Raw genomic sequence first — 19,026 nt, 5'->3', positions numbered from 1 at the left:
TCTGCTCTTGGTCCCTGTTGGGAGCCGGTGTCCTAAAGGCAGTGCAGGGGGAATGCCCAGCTCCAGGAACCCACTGTCATCTGGAGAAGCTTTCTTGAGAAACTCCAGAAAACAGAGGCACAGGGATGCGGACTGAAAAAACTATAGGCTGGGACGGGGCCAAACAAGTTTCTGTGTGGTGGGTCCAGGGGCAATACCCAGTACGGACCAGGTCACTGAACCTCCAGCCTCCAAGAAGATCGGGGCTGTTGTCATCCCCGTTTTACACATGGGAAAACTGAGTCACAAAAAGGGCAGATGACTTGCTCAGCATCCCACAGCTAGTAAGTGCTGAGGCAGGATCTGAGTGCAGCCTGGGCTCCAGCCGCTACTGAGTCAGCGGGGCCAGGTGGTTGGAGCCCAAGGCAGAGGGGGCTGCCTCCAGCATCCTCCCCGGGGGAGGCAGCAGCCATGGCACTGTGGGGCCCTTCCCAGCCCCTGCTTCGCCACGAGGTGGGGAGAATCCTTTCCCTCAGAGAACAGGGTGGTGGGACTTGTGGCCACTGCCTTCTCTGCTATCAACAGGAGGCCAGGTGGGGCCTGGGGACCCAATTCTAGGGCTGGAAGAGCCTTGAGATCCCCAGGTCCTTGAATTTTGCATGTAAAGATACTGGACAGCTGGGACCCATGAAAATGGGAAAAGAAGAAAGTTAATCCTACACCAAAGTTGGCTGAATTTATATAAGAAGATAAGGAAAAGCCCTCATGTGAAGGGTAAAAACAGCTACACACTGAGACCATGCTCCCCTCTCGTCCTGGACCAGAGGCTGCTGAGCTGGTGCTCTTGGCCCACCAGGCCTGGAATGCACTGTGGCCACTCCTTCTCTGGCCATCTCGCAGGGTTGAGCAGGGAACTGTAAGTCCTGCAACTCCTGGGACTCACCACGAAGGGAATGCCAGATGGTCAACAAGTGACCATCAAAGTTCTCAATTACAAAGAACATAATTGCATCTTCACCAGGGATTCAGAAGGCCCTTTGGTAATCCTGAAGCCCCCCAGAACATTAAACATCCACTTGGTTTCTAGGATTGCCATGTGTAAAGGCTGCCACATAAACAGGGCACAGGCCAGCTGAGTTGGATGGAGAAAGAACGGTGTATGACTTGACCCTGTGGGCCTAGGCCCCTCCCAGGCCAACAGGTCATAGGTAGAGCCCCCTCTTACCTCAAACTGTGGCCAGTTCATGGACATGCCTGGCCCGTGGTTGGCTCTGAACCACCTCAGGTCCTCCACCGCGTCGGCAACTTTGATGCTCTGCTCCAGGTCTCGGTAAATGTTTTTGTAGCTAAATCAGAGACAGAAGCGTGAGTCTTTTTGAAGGACGGGAAGGCCAGCCCTCAGCCTCGCCCAGGGCCTGCCTAGAGCTGGCGCCATGGTCTGTAGCCACACGAGAGTCGACTTCACAGGGCAGATCAGACCCTTGCCCTGGCTCAGTTGGACGGTCATCTGGCCGTGATGCACACAGAATGGGACAAACAACAACCATGGCGTGGAAGCCATAGCTTCAGCTTCGGACAAATCAAACCAGGTGGCAACAACCTGGCTTTGCTCTGTCAGATAATACAAAAGGTGCTGGCATCTGGGCCACACGGGCCACCAATCTGTGTGGTCCCATTTAACCAGGTCCAGAATTCAGTGTCAGAAAGCACCCCCTCATCCCTTCAAAAAAGCAGGAAGGTTTACACTCAGCTGTGCAAAAACAGTAAACAAAGATTGGCCAGTGCTGTGGTGGCTGCACACCCCACGAGCCACCTGGGGGGACTCCTGCTTCTGCTTGACCGCGCAGAGCAGCTCGCCTCCCTAGGAAGCTGACCGTGTCAGATAGGAGTATGACCACTGCGGGTCCTGGTGTTTTCACTTCTAGGCTGTATGGCTAGCAAGTCAGTTACCCTCTCTGGGCCTGGCCTCAGTGTCTTCCTCCACTGAGTGTGCATAATGCCACCTGTTACGGGGTAAACTGTGTCTTCCAGAAAAGATAATGTTGGAGTCCTAGGCCCCAGTACCATGGAATGGGACCTTATGGGGAAATAGGATCTTTACAGAGGTAATCTGTAAATTAAAAAAACCACCTTTTTATAAAAAGGGGGAAATTTGGGTACAGAGACAGAGGGAAGACAATGTGAAGACACAGAAGATGGCCATGTGACTGGAGTGATGCGTCTCGTCTGCAAGTCAAGGAAGGCCAAGGATTGACCCCAAACACCAAAAGCTGGAAGAGGCAAGGAAGAGTCCTCCCCTACAGCAGAGCCATCAGAGGGAGTGAGGCCCCGCTGACACCTTGATTTCAGAAGTGCAAGAGAAGAAATTTCTGTTGTTCTAGGCTGCCCAGGTTTGGGTATTTCATTATGGCAGCCCTAGAACACTACTACACCATCTCCTCCCCAGGGTGGCTTGGAGGACTAAGGGAAGCAAGGCACATCAACCGAGGACAAGCCCTCACACGATGGGAGTTACTCCACCCGCAGAAGAGCCTGGCAGCCCCAGCCCTGCCCCAGCCGGCGGTGCAGCCTTGGGCAAGTCCCTTAACCACGCCAGCCTGCTCCCTCATCAGCAAGATGGGGAATAATGCCCCTCCTTCACAGACACTCATAAGGATCCGTTAGTTGTTGGCAGAGGAGCTGAACAATAACTGTTGCTTTTGATGTTTTTCCTATTAGAAGGAGACAAAAGGAATGTAATTTCCTATTCACGACAAGCTTTAACTTGTGAGTCATTTCTAAATGGCTCTGCTATGTGGATGACAGAAGTCTAGGTCCAGGGTTAGCACGGGCCTCTGCCCTGACGAAGGTGTCATGGGACCAAAGACAAGGAAAGTATGGAAGGAATATCACAGCCTCCACGTCTCCGTTCAGAACCGAGTCTCTGAGGGTCTGTGCTGCCCGAGGCCCAGAACCACTGGAAGTCAAGGAACAAGCTGGCAGCCAGCTGCTCTGGATTGAAAAGACCTCGTAAAGGTCCTCAAAGAAAGGCCATCCCGGGGGCAGGGTGTGCCAGCCCCGGAACTGCTCGACTTGCTCCCGGGTTGATTTCAAACGTGCAACTGTGGCGGGTCCAAGCCGCGGCCCTCCCTTCCTGCCTAGATGCAGAGGACTGTACCCAGAGCTGGCAGAGAGTGGCAGGCGGCCACCCGACTCAGGCCAGGGAGCAGCTGTCCCAGGCAGCAGGACACTGCATGGCCACAGGCAGGCTTGGCCAAAGGGCCCTCCCTGGACAGGGGAACTTAAGACCTTCTGACAAGCACTGCCACCCCAAGGCTGGAGAGCAGCAACGGATCTTTATGCCAAAGCAACTTTCCACTGACTTCCCTGGGATGTGCTTTTCAGCTAAGGGACACTTACCTGGCCACGTTCGACAGGTCTAGGTGCTTCTGAACCTCCAGCAGAACTTCCCGGAAGAAGCGCAGGCGCTTCTCTTCAAACTGCTGGCACTGCTCAAACACCTGCTCCATGCCCTCCATGTACTGCGGTGTGCCCTGGCCCAGCTCCTTCAGGGACTTCTCGTACTTTTCTTTGGTCTACGAGAAAGTCCAGGCACATGAGTTGAAGACTAACTTCCACTCAGCCCACTTGCCTCTGACCGAGAGCAAGCGAGCCCGGCTCTGTACCACCCTGTCCATCACCCGGCCCTTGCCCCCTCCACCACTTCTGAATCCATCAGCATCTAGACTACTCCTCAGGCGACCCCACATCCAAGAAGCACCCGATCTATTTCCTTTGCCCCGCAAGCTCCTGCCCAGAGGACTCACGCCCCACCTCTGCTCCTGAGGGGCACCCACCCAACCTGGCTGTGAAACAGCCCTCCGCACTCCACACGCCAGGCCCCCCAGGCTCATCTTGGATGCTCTCCCACCACCAATGTCGCCCTTGGGGAAAGCTGCTCCGTCCCCCAGCCGCCCCAGATTCCAAAACCCAAAGAGAACAAGCTCCAGAGTCTGACAGAGTTCCAAGTTCAAGTCCCAGCCCCTCCACTTCTGAAATGCAAATCACACTCCTGGCATCTGCCAGGGCTCTCAGCTGGAGTAAGACCCAAACAGGTAGCCACTGGGGAAGAGGCGGTCACTTGGAGCCCAGTGTGCATGGCCTCGAGCCCCACGTCACTCGCCCGTGTCCTCTCTCCCCCGGGGAAGGGCTGAGCCTCAGATCTTGCCCACGGCAGCAGTGGCTCGACAGTTACCTTAAAGGCAAGATCACAGGGCTCCAAGCGCCAGACAAACCCGTGGCCAAAGCCTGTGCCGCTCGTTTTCTGGGAGCCTCGCTTTCCTTCTCAGAAAACGAAGTACTTCTACGTCACAGTATCCTGATACTCAAATGAGGTGACAGACAAGGACACCAAGCAGCACCAAGGCATTCAGAAGAGTCCTAGTTCCCTTTCCTCCAGCCCAAGACATCCCCAACACAGCTGTTCCTCCCCAGACTGTCCTCAAGAAGGGGTTTTACCAGGAAGAAAATATGAATATAGGTATGTCCTATTCTCAAGGGTGTCTAGGGACAGTGTATCATGTCTTTAGCCTAAGAGCCATGGCTAAAGTTAGCACATTTACCTCGCAGGGATGTGCCCGGGGTCAGTAAACCCATGCAGTCTTCCCTGCGCCCCACATGGTTTTGTTTTTTGTTTTTTTTAAAAAAATATTTATTTATTTATTTGGCCGCACTGGGTCTTAATTGCGGCCCATGGGATCTTAGTTGCGGCATGCGGGATCTTTTTTTAGTTGTGGCATGTGGGATCTTTTTAGTTGTGGCCTGTGAGATCTAGTTCGCTGACCATGGATTAACCCGGGCCCCCTGTATTAGGAGCACAGACTCTTAGCCACTGGACCACCAGGGAAGTCCCCCCACCCCGACATGGTTTTGATAGTTGGTGGGACCATCAAAGTGATGGTAGCCTCCTAGGGTAAAGTTAGGGATGGCAGGGCTGGGGCCGCTCATTTATCACAAGCCTTTTCCACTATCAAGACCCTGAAAAATGGGGGTTGATCACGGATGGATGGGCTGGCCACCTAGGAACTTTGCTTTTCTGTTCCTGACGACAGCGTGGGGCCTTCTGAGGAAGGAATGAACCCCCCCTGAGCTTCTGCAGGGACCCCGTGCTTTTAAGATCAAGTCCTGGCCTCAGGGCCCGGCCCCTGCCACCTCTAGAGCAGCTTCTCTGCCCCCATTTGGGATCCAAGTCTACTCACCACCTCCCCTGCGCCTCTCCCAGACGACTTTCTCTGACTCATGCCCTGGAAGACTCCCCTTTATGCTCCAAAGAGACCCTCTTCTTGAAGCCTTCCGCAACCTCCAGAGAGCAGGCCTGCCCACCCCCAGAGTCCCCACCTCTGCCCCTCACCCCTCGCCTGCTATCTTTGGTTCCTTGTTCTCTTCTAAGCCTCCTGCCTTGGCTGGGCTTGCGTCCTCTATGACCCCGGAAAGAGGTCATCCCTGCCAGAGGCTGGGCGTCCCCAGCAGGAGCACGGCTCCGCAGCTGCTCTGCTTGTGCATCACCACCCACTGCCCACGCCTATACGTGCGAGGCGCCTCGCAGCAGCTTGAGCTCAGACGCCAGAGGCAAGCAGCTGTGGGTTCAAACACCAGTGGTGCCATCAGAGTGACACAGAGCAACCACTTCTTGGGATCCTTCACCCTTCGGTAACCTCCCTGGACCCCTGGTGGCGGGGTGGGGGTGGGCTTCACCCGGCCTGTGCTCACGAGCAGCCCCGTCCCAGCACAGGCCAGGTAGAGAACACGGTCATTGGTCATCGTCATTCGGGGAACTGCTAGCACAGAGAAAGTTCCCAATAAATATTCACGGAGTGAAATGAGAGGCCACCCTCACCCTCACGTGGACTGTGACACTTAGCACAGAACGTGAGCGGTTCCTTTCTGATGGATGCTGCAAGATGCAGTCACTGCCTGGCCAATAAGAAGCACAGAAGGACGTGTGCAGCCAGTTAGTGCTGGATTTTAGAAACTGCTAAGAAGGGCAGCGGGAGTGAGTTGCCCTCCTCTCCAGGCCAGCTCTCAGCCTACAAGGACCATCGTGCCCCGAGGTCACTGGCCAGACCACAGAGGCAGGGAGGGCGCCCTCTACAAAGTGCCCTGGTCATCCTGACACGTGCCTTACGTCTGACCTCAGGCCCTGGGTTTGTCCTGCCAGTGTATCAATTTGGTGGAGTCTGTTCTGGGTGGTTGTAAAACATGAAAGGCATGCATCACTCTCTCTTTCACACACACACATCTGGGTATGGAGATGCCTCATCTCTCCTCTAGGCACTTTCCTGGGCACCCAATTCCTTGTGTACCTGATGAAGGCAGCCCCTAGAGTCCCCCCAGCCTGTGTTCCTTGAGTCCAGGTGCCCCCCACACTCAGCAGGTGGTCCCAGGTTCCTCGCCTGATCCCACGGAGGAGGCCCCCAGGCTGCTCCACAACCCCAGATTCCTGGCTCAGGCCCAGTCTTAGAGACAGGCGTGGAGGGATTCTCCCCGAGGGATTCTGACACTTGCTCTGACCAATGAACCCCCATCTCCCACCCTCATTGCTATGCGAGGACAGAGCACTGGAGAGGGCACGGGCTCTCCCACGCTCACATCACTGGGTGGCACCTGACTGAACCTCTCGAGGTTCCTCCGTTTCCTACGTCACAAAACAGAGATGACACCACCTAATTCCCTGGGGTTCAGTGATGCTCATCTGAGGCCCGAAAAGGTGGGCAGGTAGTAACACATCAGCTCGCGACTCCTGCTTCCCCTTTCGGGGTCACGACCTATTCCTGAAGCACACCTCCCCTCTAACATCACCTCTTTCTCCAAATCCAGGCTGGGACTCTCTTCCGTGAACACTGCAGCAGGGCAGGCCCTTGACAGGGGCAGCCTCCGGCTGCCCAGCCCTTAGAACAGAGCAGAGGAGGAGGGTGGGGCTGGGGGCCAAGCTGGGAGCCAAGGGCACAGGCCCAGAGCCTTGCTCACGTCGGCCCTCCCCTCCCAGGCTCTCGAACCTTTTCCCAGTGGCTCCCTGCCGCAACACCCCAAGCGCCCTACTTTTCCTGCGTTGCAAGGCCGCCGGCCGTCTGGTCCTCATAACCCTCTGAGCCAGTGCACCCATCAGCTCCCTGCTGCTGACATCCACAACTCGTGTCCTGCACAAACTCTTCCCTCCCGCTGCCCCACTGCCCTGTCCCCCGCGCACAGGAGTCACCCGTTGCCCCTGCCTGCCCAGAACTCGGGTCTGCCCTGGTCCTGAGGTGGGCACTAATGGCTCTGGTAAGGTAAGGCGTGACCTTGAGGGCAGGAATGTGTTTCATTGATGCAGCCGTCTGTCCGAGCATCCGACCAAGCAGCGGCAAAGGTGCACTGTGTGCCAGATGTGTGAACAGGTGAGGCGTGTGCTCTCAATACGTAAAGAGAAGTGCACAATTTACCTTAAGAACATCTTGCTTGCATTTTTCTACTTTGTCTTGCAATTTCTTAAGCTGTTCAGGGTTGAGGGATGGGTCCGCTTTGCTGTTGGTCTCTCGTGATATTGCCAGCTTCTCCTCTTTGCACGCCGCGTGGTAGGCTTTCTTTGCTGCTTCTACCTACAGGGAGAATGAGTTCCTGAACACCATGTTTAAAGTTCAAAATCCTCGCTAGAGGTTACAAAGACTGTGGGAAGTGCTTGCGCTCTCAAGAGGAGAGGAAAGAGCAGGTACAAAGCTGTATGTTCAGTATTAATTACAACAAGTAAAACAGAGGAGTTCATTCAGCAACTATTGACGGAGCACCTGCTTTGCTGTCAGGAAACATGTGGGCAATAGGGGTACAGTGCCAGTCAAAGAGCCTGGGCTCTCATGGAGCTTACCGTCTAGCTGGGAGAAGCAACCCCAAGAAACAGTTCAAGTACAGAGTAAATTAGAAGGTGGCAAGTGCCAAGGAGGAGAATAAAGCAGGGAGGAGAGGCAGGTGCACTGGGTGGGTCTGGGCTGGCAGAGCGGTACATGGAACGGTTAGAGAAAACCACGCACATGACATGGAGCAAGAATGTGATGGAGGTGTGGATCTGAGGCAAGAGCCGGCAGGCAGCTGGAAACCCAACGCAAGAGGAGTGTAATGCTGGGAGGCAGGGTTATGGGCACACTCCACACGCACACACGTATATATATAGATATGGATGTGTGTGTATGTGTGTGTATATATGTAATTTAATAGACACTTCTTACTTGAGCCAAAGTCACAGATTTTCATTCTAGAGAAGAAAGATGAGTTTGTAACCACTGCCTCATGAGGGAGATAGTGTCATTACAAATGGGACCAGAGACAAGAAGGAAGAGAAAGGAGACGTGGCAAAAGCCAAGGCACAGAGCAGAGAAGGAAAGTCCGTTGCTACAACCTGAAGACGGAGGTCTGTTCCGGGTGATTCTGAGAAGGAGGAAGGCAGTGCAGCTCCTGAGAAAAGCCAGTGGCAGGAGTAGGGTTGGAGGGAAGTGGCATGTCCACCCTGAGCCTGGGCAGACCAGGCTGCAGGTCCTCGCGTGCTGAAGGCTGGGGGGTAGGTATGACAGCCTCCAGCAAGCCAAGGCTGGGTGAGACTCAATGGTTTCCATTTGCTACTTTTACAAAAATGAATATCAGTATCATTGCAAATTTGAGAGAAAAACCCATACAAGAGAAAGAACAATTGAAAATTATCCTTTTTACTGGTCCAAATGGACTTTTAAGTCTCTGTAACAGACAATTTCCCAGGGCTGTGGGAGGCACTGTTAGTGGTTAAGAGCTAGGGTTTGCCATCTAGGATATTACTTACTAGCTCCTGAGTGCTACCAACAGGTCTTCTGAAACTGTGCTATTCAAAATGTAGTCCTTAGACCAGTGGGCGTGGCATCACTTGGGAGATCATTAGAACTGAGCATTAATAGGCCCCGCTTTTTTTTTTTTTTTGATGGTGCCACATGGCATGCAGGATCTTAAGTTCCCCGACCAGGGATTGAACCCAGGTCCTCATCAATGTAAGCACGGAGTCCTAACCACTGGACCACCAGGAAAGTCCCATAGGCCCCACTTCGGACCTCCTGAATCATTATATCCGGAGGTGAGGCCTGGGAATCTGGGTTTCAGCAAGCTTGCTTAAACTTAAGAAGCACTATTCTACAATAGTTTAACCTCAGATAACCTTTGGCAACTGTGGAGTTAATTTTTTTTTAACTTTTGTTTTTTGAAGTATAGCTGATTTACAATGTTGTTCCAATCTCTGTTGTACAGCAAAGTGACTCAGTTTTACACAGATACACGTTATTTTTTTAATATTCTTTTCCATTATGGTTTACCCCAGGAGATTGGATATAGTTCCCTCTGCTATACAGTAGGACCTTGGTGTTTATCCATTCTAAATGTAATAGTTTGCATCGATTTAATATTCTTGATAGACCAGAAGGTTCATGACATGGAGTTATTGGGGGAAAAAAAAAAAGAGAGAGAGAGAGAGTTTGGGTTTTGAGCTCTACGCCCTGTGTGTGGTTCTCATCCTGTTTCCAAGACTGGGAAATGGGTTGATACGGATTATGTAAAGGAGGCACATAAAGCACTCAGAGTCTTGAACATGGGTAAACGTTAGGCACCACAGGCTTTGGGCCTGAGCGCGGGCCTTTGGCTACCAGCTGCAGCATTCTGTGCCTAAAGCTGAGGCAGGAACCCCTGGGAGTGCAGGAGGGGGCGCTGCAGGTGGGAGCCCTGGCCAGCGAGAAGCAGGCTGTGGGGGCCAGGAAGGGGCCTGCAGGAGGGATGCACCTCTTTCAGCTTCTTGGCCCAGGGCTTCTGTGCCTTCCGAAAGCCGTCTTCGGCTTCTTTGGTCTCCTTAAAACCTCCCATCATTTGCTTGTGAAAGGCCTCCTTCTGCCAGTTCTTGATCTTCTCGAAGTCCTCATTCATCAGCGAGGCCTTCACCTCCAGGTGCAGCTCGCTCACCTTCTCTGCCTCGGACATGACAGCCACCCAGGCCTTCTCCACCGTCCCGTACTGAGGCCCTGGCACAGGAGAGAAGCTGGTGGGTTACTCGGCACTGTGGGGCCCAGACAGGCCCTGGGGGAGGGGATTTCCTCTGTTAACCTCCCTCAGCTGTTGGGATGGGATTTTAGGCCGGCAGGCTGGCTGCCCGGCTGAGAGGTTTCCTTTTGGTTGTTTCAGATATTTTTCTCTCAGTGCCGTTCCTTTTTCAGTTCCTGGGATGAAGAAAAGAATAAGGAACTGAAGCTGGATCTGTTATTGTGTTAGGGAAACTGGGGGATTACACACATTTCCTTTCTGTAAAGTCACTGAGCTCTTGAAAAACTCAAGTTTCCTCATCTTGGAAGTTTTGATTTGCTTAAGGTTGGCTAGAGAAGGAGGGCCTTCTGGAATGAGCTGGCCTCTCTGCCAGGCCACTCGGAGCCCACCCGCACGGGCTCCTGCTGGCCCCTGGCTCCCCCTCCACTGGACCACACGTTCTCCCAAGGCCCATTCATTCCATGCAGAGCAGGACCCTGGGAACTGCTTGTTGAATGAAGGACTGTCTCAGCCGAATGGAAGCCCTGTCCTGGGGAAGGAGAGGAGGAGACAGGAATCTACTCTGGCCCAGACAGAATTCTCTAGATAGCAGTGTGGGGTTGCCTGGGTCACCCCACTCACTGTTCTCAGGAAGAAAACTCCTAATGTGGCCCGTCATTTTGTTGAGTGAGGTGATGGAGGGAGAGATGGGCTATGACAGAAGCTGAGGACGGAAATGGGAAGACCCAGCAACTGCCCTCAAGGCGCTCCCGGGGGTCAATGGCTGTTGGAGCTGGGTAATGACACAGAGATGCATGGTGTGTGGGTGAGTGTGTGCGGGTGGGTGAGTGTGTGCGGGTGGGTGAGTGTGTGTGTGTGTGTGTGTACGTGTGCGTGTACGAATAAACACAGAACATTAGCCCCTCTGAACCTGTAATCCCTCATGTCTACAAAACGAGCAGCTCCCTGTCCTGCCTAGGTCTTGTGGCAGGATCCACAAAGTGAGCGGGCAAGAGTGCTTTATGAACCTCAGGTTCTGAATCAACAGAATGGACGGCGCTGACAGCTGGATCCTGAGAGAGGGGATTCAGGCAGGTGGAAATAAAATAACAACAGCTACCGCTTCCTGAAGGAGCTGGCTCATCCCCAGTCACTCCTCACGCAAGCATGGCTACCCCACTCCCTGGCACCCACTCTGTACCATGGCACTGTGCTAAGCTCCACAGAAAACCCGTTTCAGCAACAGGTGAAACACGGGCAGCTGGTCTAGACCCAACCGAAGTCGCCTGGGGGGGTCCCTCGCCCTAGCCTGGTTTCCCCTGGTCGGCTCCCCTGAGGACAGTCAGTCATGGTGGAAGAGTCTGCCCCAAAACATACCCTGAGAAACCCCCGCTAACCCACTTCTGTCCCAGGAAATCCTGTAATCAATCGAGCTCCCCCTCTACTGCTGGGAAGTGCATTCTGAGCACAATCCATATCCACAGCAGCATTGTCACCAAGCTCTAGAATCTTCTGAGTTTTTGCTAGGGAGGGAGGGGAGGCAAAGCCTGCATCATACGACACCTGTAGTTATTCCTGCTAAAATTCAGTATTAGAAAGCCTGCCAGATGTCACCATCTAGTCTTATCTGACTTACTACTTGGCCAAGCTTACAAATAAACAGCCTGAGTGTCAGAAACCACGGTGCTGAGCAGCAAGGCCTTTGACTGGATAGGAGCCTACTCGAGGCTGGGCCCTGAAGGAGCTGCTCCTTGTTAACTCGGCAAGCGCAGCACGTCCTCTGGACGACAAGGACTGCCACAGGAGTCTTGGATGCTGTTCGAGGACAGGAGTCCTGTGTCCCCAGGAAAGGGGAGGAAAGCTCATGCAGGCTATGCTGCTGGGTGACGAATCACAGCCCCCCGAAACTGTGAGACAAACTCCTGCCCCGATCTTCCAAGAGAGGAAACTGGCTCAGAAAGGGTCGACAATTCGCCCTGGGCGCCTGGAGCTGAGACGCCCTGGGCGCCTGGGGCTGAGACGCCCCGTGCGGTGGCCTCCCTACCCTTGTCCACAAGCTGCCTCCAGCGCCGGGCCCACTCGGTGAGCTGCTGCGCATACGCCTTCTCGATGCGTGCCCGCTCGTGCAGGCAGTTCATGAGGTCACTGCACAGGCGGTGGCCATCCTCGATCCGCTTCACGGTCCGCTTGTAGTTCCCGACCTAGGAAACAGAGCCCCGCTGTGAGGCCTGGGGCCGCGGCTGCAGAAACGTCTTCCACGCCAGCCCGGCTCTTGGGCGCTCATGCCCCACTCCTGTCTCGAAGGCACCCTGCATTGCTACATGACCAGCTCCCCGTTTTTATCACTAGCAGAAACACGCAAAACAGTGATTCGGAGCTTCTCAATGTCCATGCGACCGGCGTCCATGCTCTGACCCGTGGTTCAGGGAGGGAGACAGGCCAGAGTGGGAAGGGCTCTGATGGAGGGAAGCGAGGGGCTGAGGGCACCCAGAGGGCATCTCACGCAGCTTCCCAGAGTGGGTAATGTCTAACTAGAAAGATGAAAAACAACAAAAACAGAAAAATAATTTTTTAGTAACTCAGATTAAAATGATTTTATAATTAACATTATAGACTCTTGGCTAAAGGCCTTTTGAGCATTACTGGAATAAGCACGTTTCAGGTGCCTACTGCTGAGATGTCACCACATGCTAGATTATTATTGGTCCCAATTAGAGCAACAAACACTATTTCCCACTTTCTGAGCACATGCCAGGCACCACAGTAGGTGTTTTACACCCCCAAAATTGCCACTGCCCTAATGAGTAGGAATAACTGTCCCCATCTTAAAATGAGGAAACCAAGGTTCAGGGAAGTTACATTGTTTTCTAAGATCCCATAGTCGCAGTCCTAGAGGCTGGGCTGCAGCTGAAAGCAGGTTTTCAAATGGCTCCAGGTAGGAGTCTCGATGGCAAAGCTCACACTCTTATCTGCTTTGACGAGAGCCAAGGTGAGGCTTGATTACTTTATCTCACATATGAGAGGAGAGTTAGCTTATCTAAATTATAAATAATAAAAGAGTAATTGAAAAGAGTAAATTGAAAAAATATTAGCGGCTAATTTGGAGTGAAAAATCAAAGTATTCCATATGTTCCATTCACTGACCTGCTGATTAGAAAGGATACCATGTAGCTGACACTGGAGTACTTGGAGGAAATATGACAGAAAAATGATCGACTGTATTTTCAACCCTTTCCTCCCAACTGTCTTCAAAAACTGTAGTCACCTTTTTGTCAGTTTTTCCATTTCTAAATGTCTCTGCCTGGCTAATCACTCTCATATTTCATCTCCATTTAGAGTCAATCTGGAAGCTCCTGGAGAACATAGAGGACTAGTTCCCACTCTACAGAAAAGGGTATAGTCCTCTCTCTGCCACGTAGCCTTGTTTAACCCTGACTTATGAACAGTTCAAACTGCCTGAGTTCCTCCCATCTTGTGCTGAGTTAGCCAGGTGAAGAAGAGGCTACAGTGGAGTGGCATGAAGACCTTGCAAAGAGACAGAACACATGGAGATGGGCATCGGGAGAAAAGGGGACTGTGGTCCCTCCAGGAAGGGCTGTCCCTGAGGCCAGAGCTCTGGACAGGCTGAGATGACCCCACTCCCATGGGAACAGCGAGGATCCCTGGAAGGCAGGTGTCTGGGTGGGCTTCTCCAGAGGTCTGGTATGATTTCCAGCAGTCTTGCTGAAGTGCACAAACAGCTCTCAGGCCCCACACGATCAGTCATCGTTTCCTCCACAGACCCCTCCCTCCCAGGCGTGGCCTGGCTGCTACCCCCAGCAAGGAGAGCAGGTCAGCAGCTCACCAAAACACAGAAGGTGAACCTGAGTTTTCAACTCCATCCTTCAGCAGCCCCTTTTTAGGAAGGAGAAAGCAAGCATTTCACAACCAATTAGAAGTGACATCACATGTTCACTTCCCTTAAAATAGGGCCTTACTGTCATTTTGAAATTTACAGCAGGATGAAAAAAATAACCAACAAAACACAACTCAGTATTGCTGAGCTGGTGGCAAGAAGAGCTAAGATAATCACAGCTCAATACAGACTTGACAGCCGACAGGAAACCACGATGTAGATCTGGTTTTCATCCCACTGTTACCAATAATATTCATACTGGCAATCAATATTAAAATATGTTGGCTCTTCAGAAACCTGCCCGCCTGATTTTCAAAACCCTTGTAAAAAGATTTAGGGAAAAGAAAAGGATATTTCTTAACAAGGTACACATTGGTATAGCCCATCAACACGTACCATAGATACTGTTCTTATTTATTTATTTGCTTTATTTAACATCTTTATTGGAGTATAATTGCTTTACAATGGTGTGTTAGTTTCTGCTTTATAACAAAGTGAATCAGCTATACATATACATATATCCCCATATCTCCTCCCTCTTGCGTCCCCCTCCCTCCCTATCCCACCCCTCTAGGTGGTCACAAAGCACCGACCTGATCTCCCTGTGCTATGCGGCTGCTTCCCACTAGCTATCTATTTTACATTTGGTAGTGTATATATGTCCATGGCACTCTCACTTCGTCCCAGCTTACCCTTCCCCCTCCCCGTGTCCTCAAGTCCATTCTCTATGTCTGCATCTTTATTCCTGCCCTGCCTCTAGGTTCTTCAGAACCACTTTTTTTTTTAGATTCCATATATATATATATGTGTTAGCATACAGTATTTATTTTTCTCTTTCTGGCTTACTTCACTCTGTATGACGGCCTCTAGGTCCATCCACCTCACGACAAATAGATACTGTTCTTATTTATTTATTTATTTACATCTTTATTGGAGTATAATTGCTTTACAATGGTGTGTTAGTTTCTGCTTTATAACAAAGTGAATCAGTTATACATATAGATATGTTCCCATATCTCTTCCCTCTTTCATCTCCCTCCCTCGATACTGTTCATATTTAAATGACAACTCTTGAAATCTGAAAAGCAGCAAGGAATACGAAGGTTGTTCCTGGAAGCACGTGTTTTCGGTTTAAATGCGGGGGCCAAGGGGAAAGGGGAGTGCTCATGACAACAGGCACTGAGATGCTCCAGCAACATCGGCCTTGCTGTCCTTTGCTCAGTGAAAGGCTACATATGGGCTTGTGACAGACCATCACTTCAGCCCACACGTGGGGACACTCATCAGGTTTCACTGTTTCCATCTCCATAAACCACACAGCAGCAGAGCAATGTGGATTTCCCACTCGATGAGCAGGGCGCTGACGGTCATCCTAACAGCAGAGCCACTGTGTGTTTCTAAAACAAGACACAGTCAGCATAAAATAAAAATAACCCCTTACAGGTATAAACTTAGATGAGTTCAGATGAATGTATACTGTGTATAACCATCACCATATCAAGGTACAGAATACTTCTACCTTGCCACAGAGTTCCCTTGCACCCTCTTGCAGTCAATCTTCTCCCCACACAGCCCCTGGCAACCACTAATCTGATTTTTGTCCCGTTTTCACGATGTCCAGGATAAGTAGAATCACACTGTATGCGGCCTGGCTTTTGTGACAGGCTCCGTCACTTACCACAGTGCTTTCGAGACTGATCCACGTTGTTGTCTGTATCAGTAGTTCACTCCATTTTATTGCTAAGTTAGACACACCACAATTTGTTTACCCTTTCATCCTGTTTAAGGACATTTGGATTGTTTTTGGTTTGGGGCAATTATAAATAAAGAAGATATCAACATTTCCTATAGGTCTTTGTGTAGACATATGTCTTCATTTCTCTTGGGTAAATACCTAGAAGTGGAATTGCTATATGGTAAGTGTATGTCTAACTTTATAAGACAAAGTGGCTGGACCCCTTTGTATTCCCATCAGCAGTGTATGAGAGTTTTAATTGCTCTGCATTCTCACTAGCACTTGGTATTATCAGGTTTTTAAAAAAAATTATTTTAGCCATTTAGTATGTAGCAACATCTCATTGTGATTTTAATTGTATTTTCTTAGTGTCTAATGATACTGGGCATCTTTTCTTGTTCCTATTTGCCATCCATGTGTCTTCTTTTGTAGACTGGGTTCTCTTTTTTAAAATTGAGGTATAATGACTGTTTTGTAAAATGCAAGAAAAATTAATTTCAAATATATGATAAACTGATAATACATTAAAGTCAGAACATACATGGTTAGCTATTTCTGCTCTATCAGTTTTGTAATTAAGAAGCTTCTCTCTTGCTTCTCAAAATACTAGCTTGTTTTGAGATGGCCAAATGACAGATAACTTTAGGTAGGAATTGAAAATAAACAAGCTCTCTTCCAATCCTGATTATCAATTGATTTGTTCATAAAATGCCCATTTTGTTTCGTTTTTTTTTTTGTTTTTTTTTTGCGGTACGCGGGCCTCTCACTGTTGTGGCCTCTCCCGTTTCAGAGCACAGGCTCCGGACGCGCAGGCTCAGTGGCCATGGCTTACAGGCCCAGCCGCTCTGCAGCATGTGGGATCCTCCCGGACCGGGGCACGAACTCGTGTCCCCTGCATCGGCAGGCGGACTCTCAACCACTGTGCCACCAGGGAAGCCCTATAAAATGCCCATTTTAAAAACTAGATCTGAAGCCATCTATGTTCCTAACTTCCTCTAGATTCAGACTCACCCCCTCAGATACCAAGGTGCTAAAGACAGATGTTCAACATGCAAGTGCCTGGGTGCAAGGGGGGGATACCCCTACTCTCCCCTCAGGAACCCACCTGGCCGAAGGAAGGGTGAGGGGTGGGGCAGGTATACTAGAGGCAACAACCAGACTGAATTTTCAAGGACAAGTGGACGGATTAAAGGTGAGGTGAGGGAAATGATTCCTGGCAGAGACAATGTTGGCAAAATGAAGAAAGTGTGACAGCATGGAGACCTGGCTCCGGGAGAAGTCCACCAGGAAAAGAACGTGGACCACAGAATGCAGGGGGTGACTAGAGACTGAGCTGGGCGCTGGGTACAGCAAGTGGTGTGCGAGGTGGGGTCAGTCAGATGGTGAAAAATCTTGAGGGTCAGGCCTTCATCCGAAAGGGTGCTGTGCTCAGGGAACGGTGGGGTTCAGGAAGGTGAAGCCCCTGGAGGGGAGGTATGAGTAGCCTGCTGACTCTGGGGCACAGCAGTGGGGAGGAGAGCAGGAAAGCAGGAAAAAGGAAGTGCGCTGTCCTCCAGGTGGCACATGGGGGCGGCACAGAGGTAGCAGGATCCCAACTTCCAGGCACCTCAGGGTTGCGGGAGGGGGTGGGGGGGGTGGGGGGGGTGGGGGTTCCTGCAGGCTGCACCTATCAGGCAGAGAGAGCGGAGTCCTCCTCCTTTCCAGAGTCCTCCAGAAACCAGTCTCCTGCCTCCCTCCACCCAATCACCAAAAGGCCTGCCTTAGGCTCACCAGGAGCCCGACCGGTCCTGCCGTCCTCCCGGGAATCTGGGTCGCCCTACCCCCTTCTACCCTCAGTGCCCTTCACCTGGGCCCAGAGGCCCCTTGCTGCCTGCTGTCCTCCCGGCTGCCTATGAGTCTGGCTCTCATCATTCCTCTGGCTTTCCTCTGCCCCAGGCCCTGAGAATCCAGTGTCACACAAGCCTTGGTTTCAGTCAGCTAAGACGAGTCCGGGGCTGGAGTTGCAGACATCCCCTGGCAGAAACTGCATAATCAGGAATCAGAGCACAGACAGTGGGCTCTGCCTAAAAACCAGCGGGTTTATAATTACAGGGGTGCTGGGAAGGACTGTTCAAACAGGTCGCACCAGTTCCTCATTTATCCTCTGGGTGTAAACAGTCTGGAACTGCCTTTCACAAGGACACTGGAGAATGTTTGCTTCTCCGACTTTACAGCCTACTTACCCTGGCCAACTCCATTCTGTGGAACACAGTGGCCAAAGGCAACAGGAAAGCTGGAGGGTTTCCGCAGGTCAGTGGGACCCCTGGGATCCCAGGTGGATGAGAGGGAGTGCGAATGCGGACGTGCAGCTCCTCCCACCTGTTGGCCCCCAGTGCCAGCTCAGTTACCATTACTTGTGTGAACTGCGGGCTCAGGTCAGAGGACCTATAGAGTCACCTCACGTACATCTTCCATGTTATTCCTTTTGCCCTTCTCTTTGGTCGGTGACCATCGAGCCCACCTCGCAGACAAATTGCGCGATTACAACCAAAGTCCCAGGGTGAAACCAGTGGCCCAAGTGAGAAGCGAACCAGGCAGGAACACCCAAAGCTCACGCTCTCCCACCCTGTGCTGCCTTGGCCCTGAGGCATGAACCTCTTCCCTCCAGTGGCTCATCTCAACATCACAAAGAATCCCTGTGGACTCTGGATGTCCCCAGGAACCCCAGTGAGCTTCTGGCTGTCTCACTGCTGACTTGATGCACAACACAGAGGGTGCTCCTAGGCCTGCGGCCCAGACCACCCTGCCCTCCCCCAGCCAGCCCCTCTGCCCATGCCACCCCCAGACGGCCTCACTGCCCGCCGTCCCGGGCCTGGGCAGACCAGAGCCCGCAGCACACAGGACACCACCCCCACACGCCTCCGACGGTGCCGCAGCACCTTTGTCTTTCCGCACCGCTCTCTCAACTGCCTTCCACTCACTGCGTCTCGTCAGGCACTCAATAAAAACGTGAAAGGTAAAACCATAAAGCGACTCGAAGAAAATGTCGGCAAATATCTTTGTGACTTAGGGCAGGGCAGGATTCCTTAAACAAAATTTCAAAAGTAAAAGCCATAAGGTTACGCACACACACATCCGTGTGTGTGTGTGTGCGTGTCCAAATAAATTTTATTACTTCAAAAATTATGGATTTCTGTTCAGAAACCAATAACATGGACAAAGCTAACAGATTAAAATACTGTCTACTAATCTGTCTAAACTGTCCAAATTGACAAGGGACTAAAATCTGGAATATCCCAGGAAATCCTACATATCAACATGAAAGAGAGACCCCCAGGGAACACGGGCAAAGGTATGAAGTGGTAACTTCAGAGAGAAGTGGAAGTCCATGGGGCTAAAGGCCTGA

General features: G+C 51.6%; 1 protein-coding gene across 4 annotated transcripts in view; it reads right to left on the bottom strand.

Moving 5' to 3' along the window:
* Positions 1-19,026, bottom strand: part of PACSIN2 (protein kinase C and casein kinase substrate in neurons 2) — a 140,029-nt gene that overhangs the window by 10,792 nt on the left and 110,211 nt on the right. For all 4 annotated transcript variants that reach the window (XM_032645270.1, XM_032645273.1, XM_032645271.1 and 1 more), the window contains exons 3-7: positions 12,056-12,212; positions 9,778-10,013; positions 7,437-7,592; positions 3,379-3,554; positions 1,205-1,325 (exon numbers count right to left, since the gene is read on the bottom strand). In XM_032645270.1, the coding sequence (XP_032501161.1) occupies positions 1,205-1,325; positions 3,379-3,554; positions 7,437-7,592; positions 9,778-10,013; positions 12,056-12,212 (846 nt within the window). The remainder of the gene's footprint in view (positions 1-1,204; positions 1,326-3,378; positions 3,555-7,436; positions 7,593-9,777; positions 10,014-12,055; positions 12,213-19,026) is intronic.

The sequence above is a fragment of the Phocoena sinus genome, chromosome 10, assembly GCF_008692025.1.
Source record: "Phocoena sinus isolate mPhoSin1 chromosome 10, mPhoSin1.pri, whole genome shotgun sequence".
NCBI classification, from domain to species: domain Eukaryota; kingdom Metazoa; phylum Chordata; class Mammalia; order Artiodactyla; family Phocoenidae; genus Phocoena; species Phocoena sinus.
Note: the sequence above shows the minus strand (reverse complement) of the source record. Positions and strands in the feature narration are given on the sequence as shown.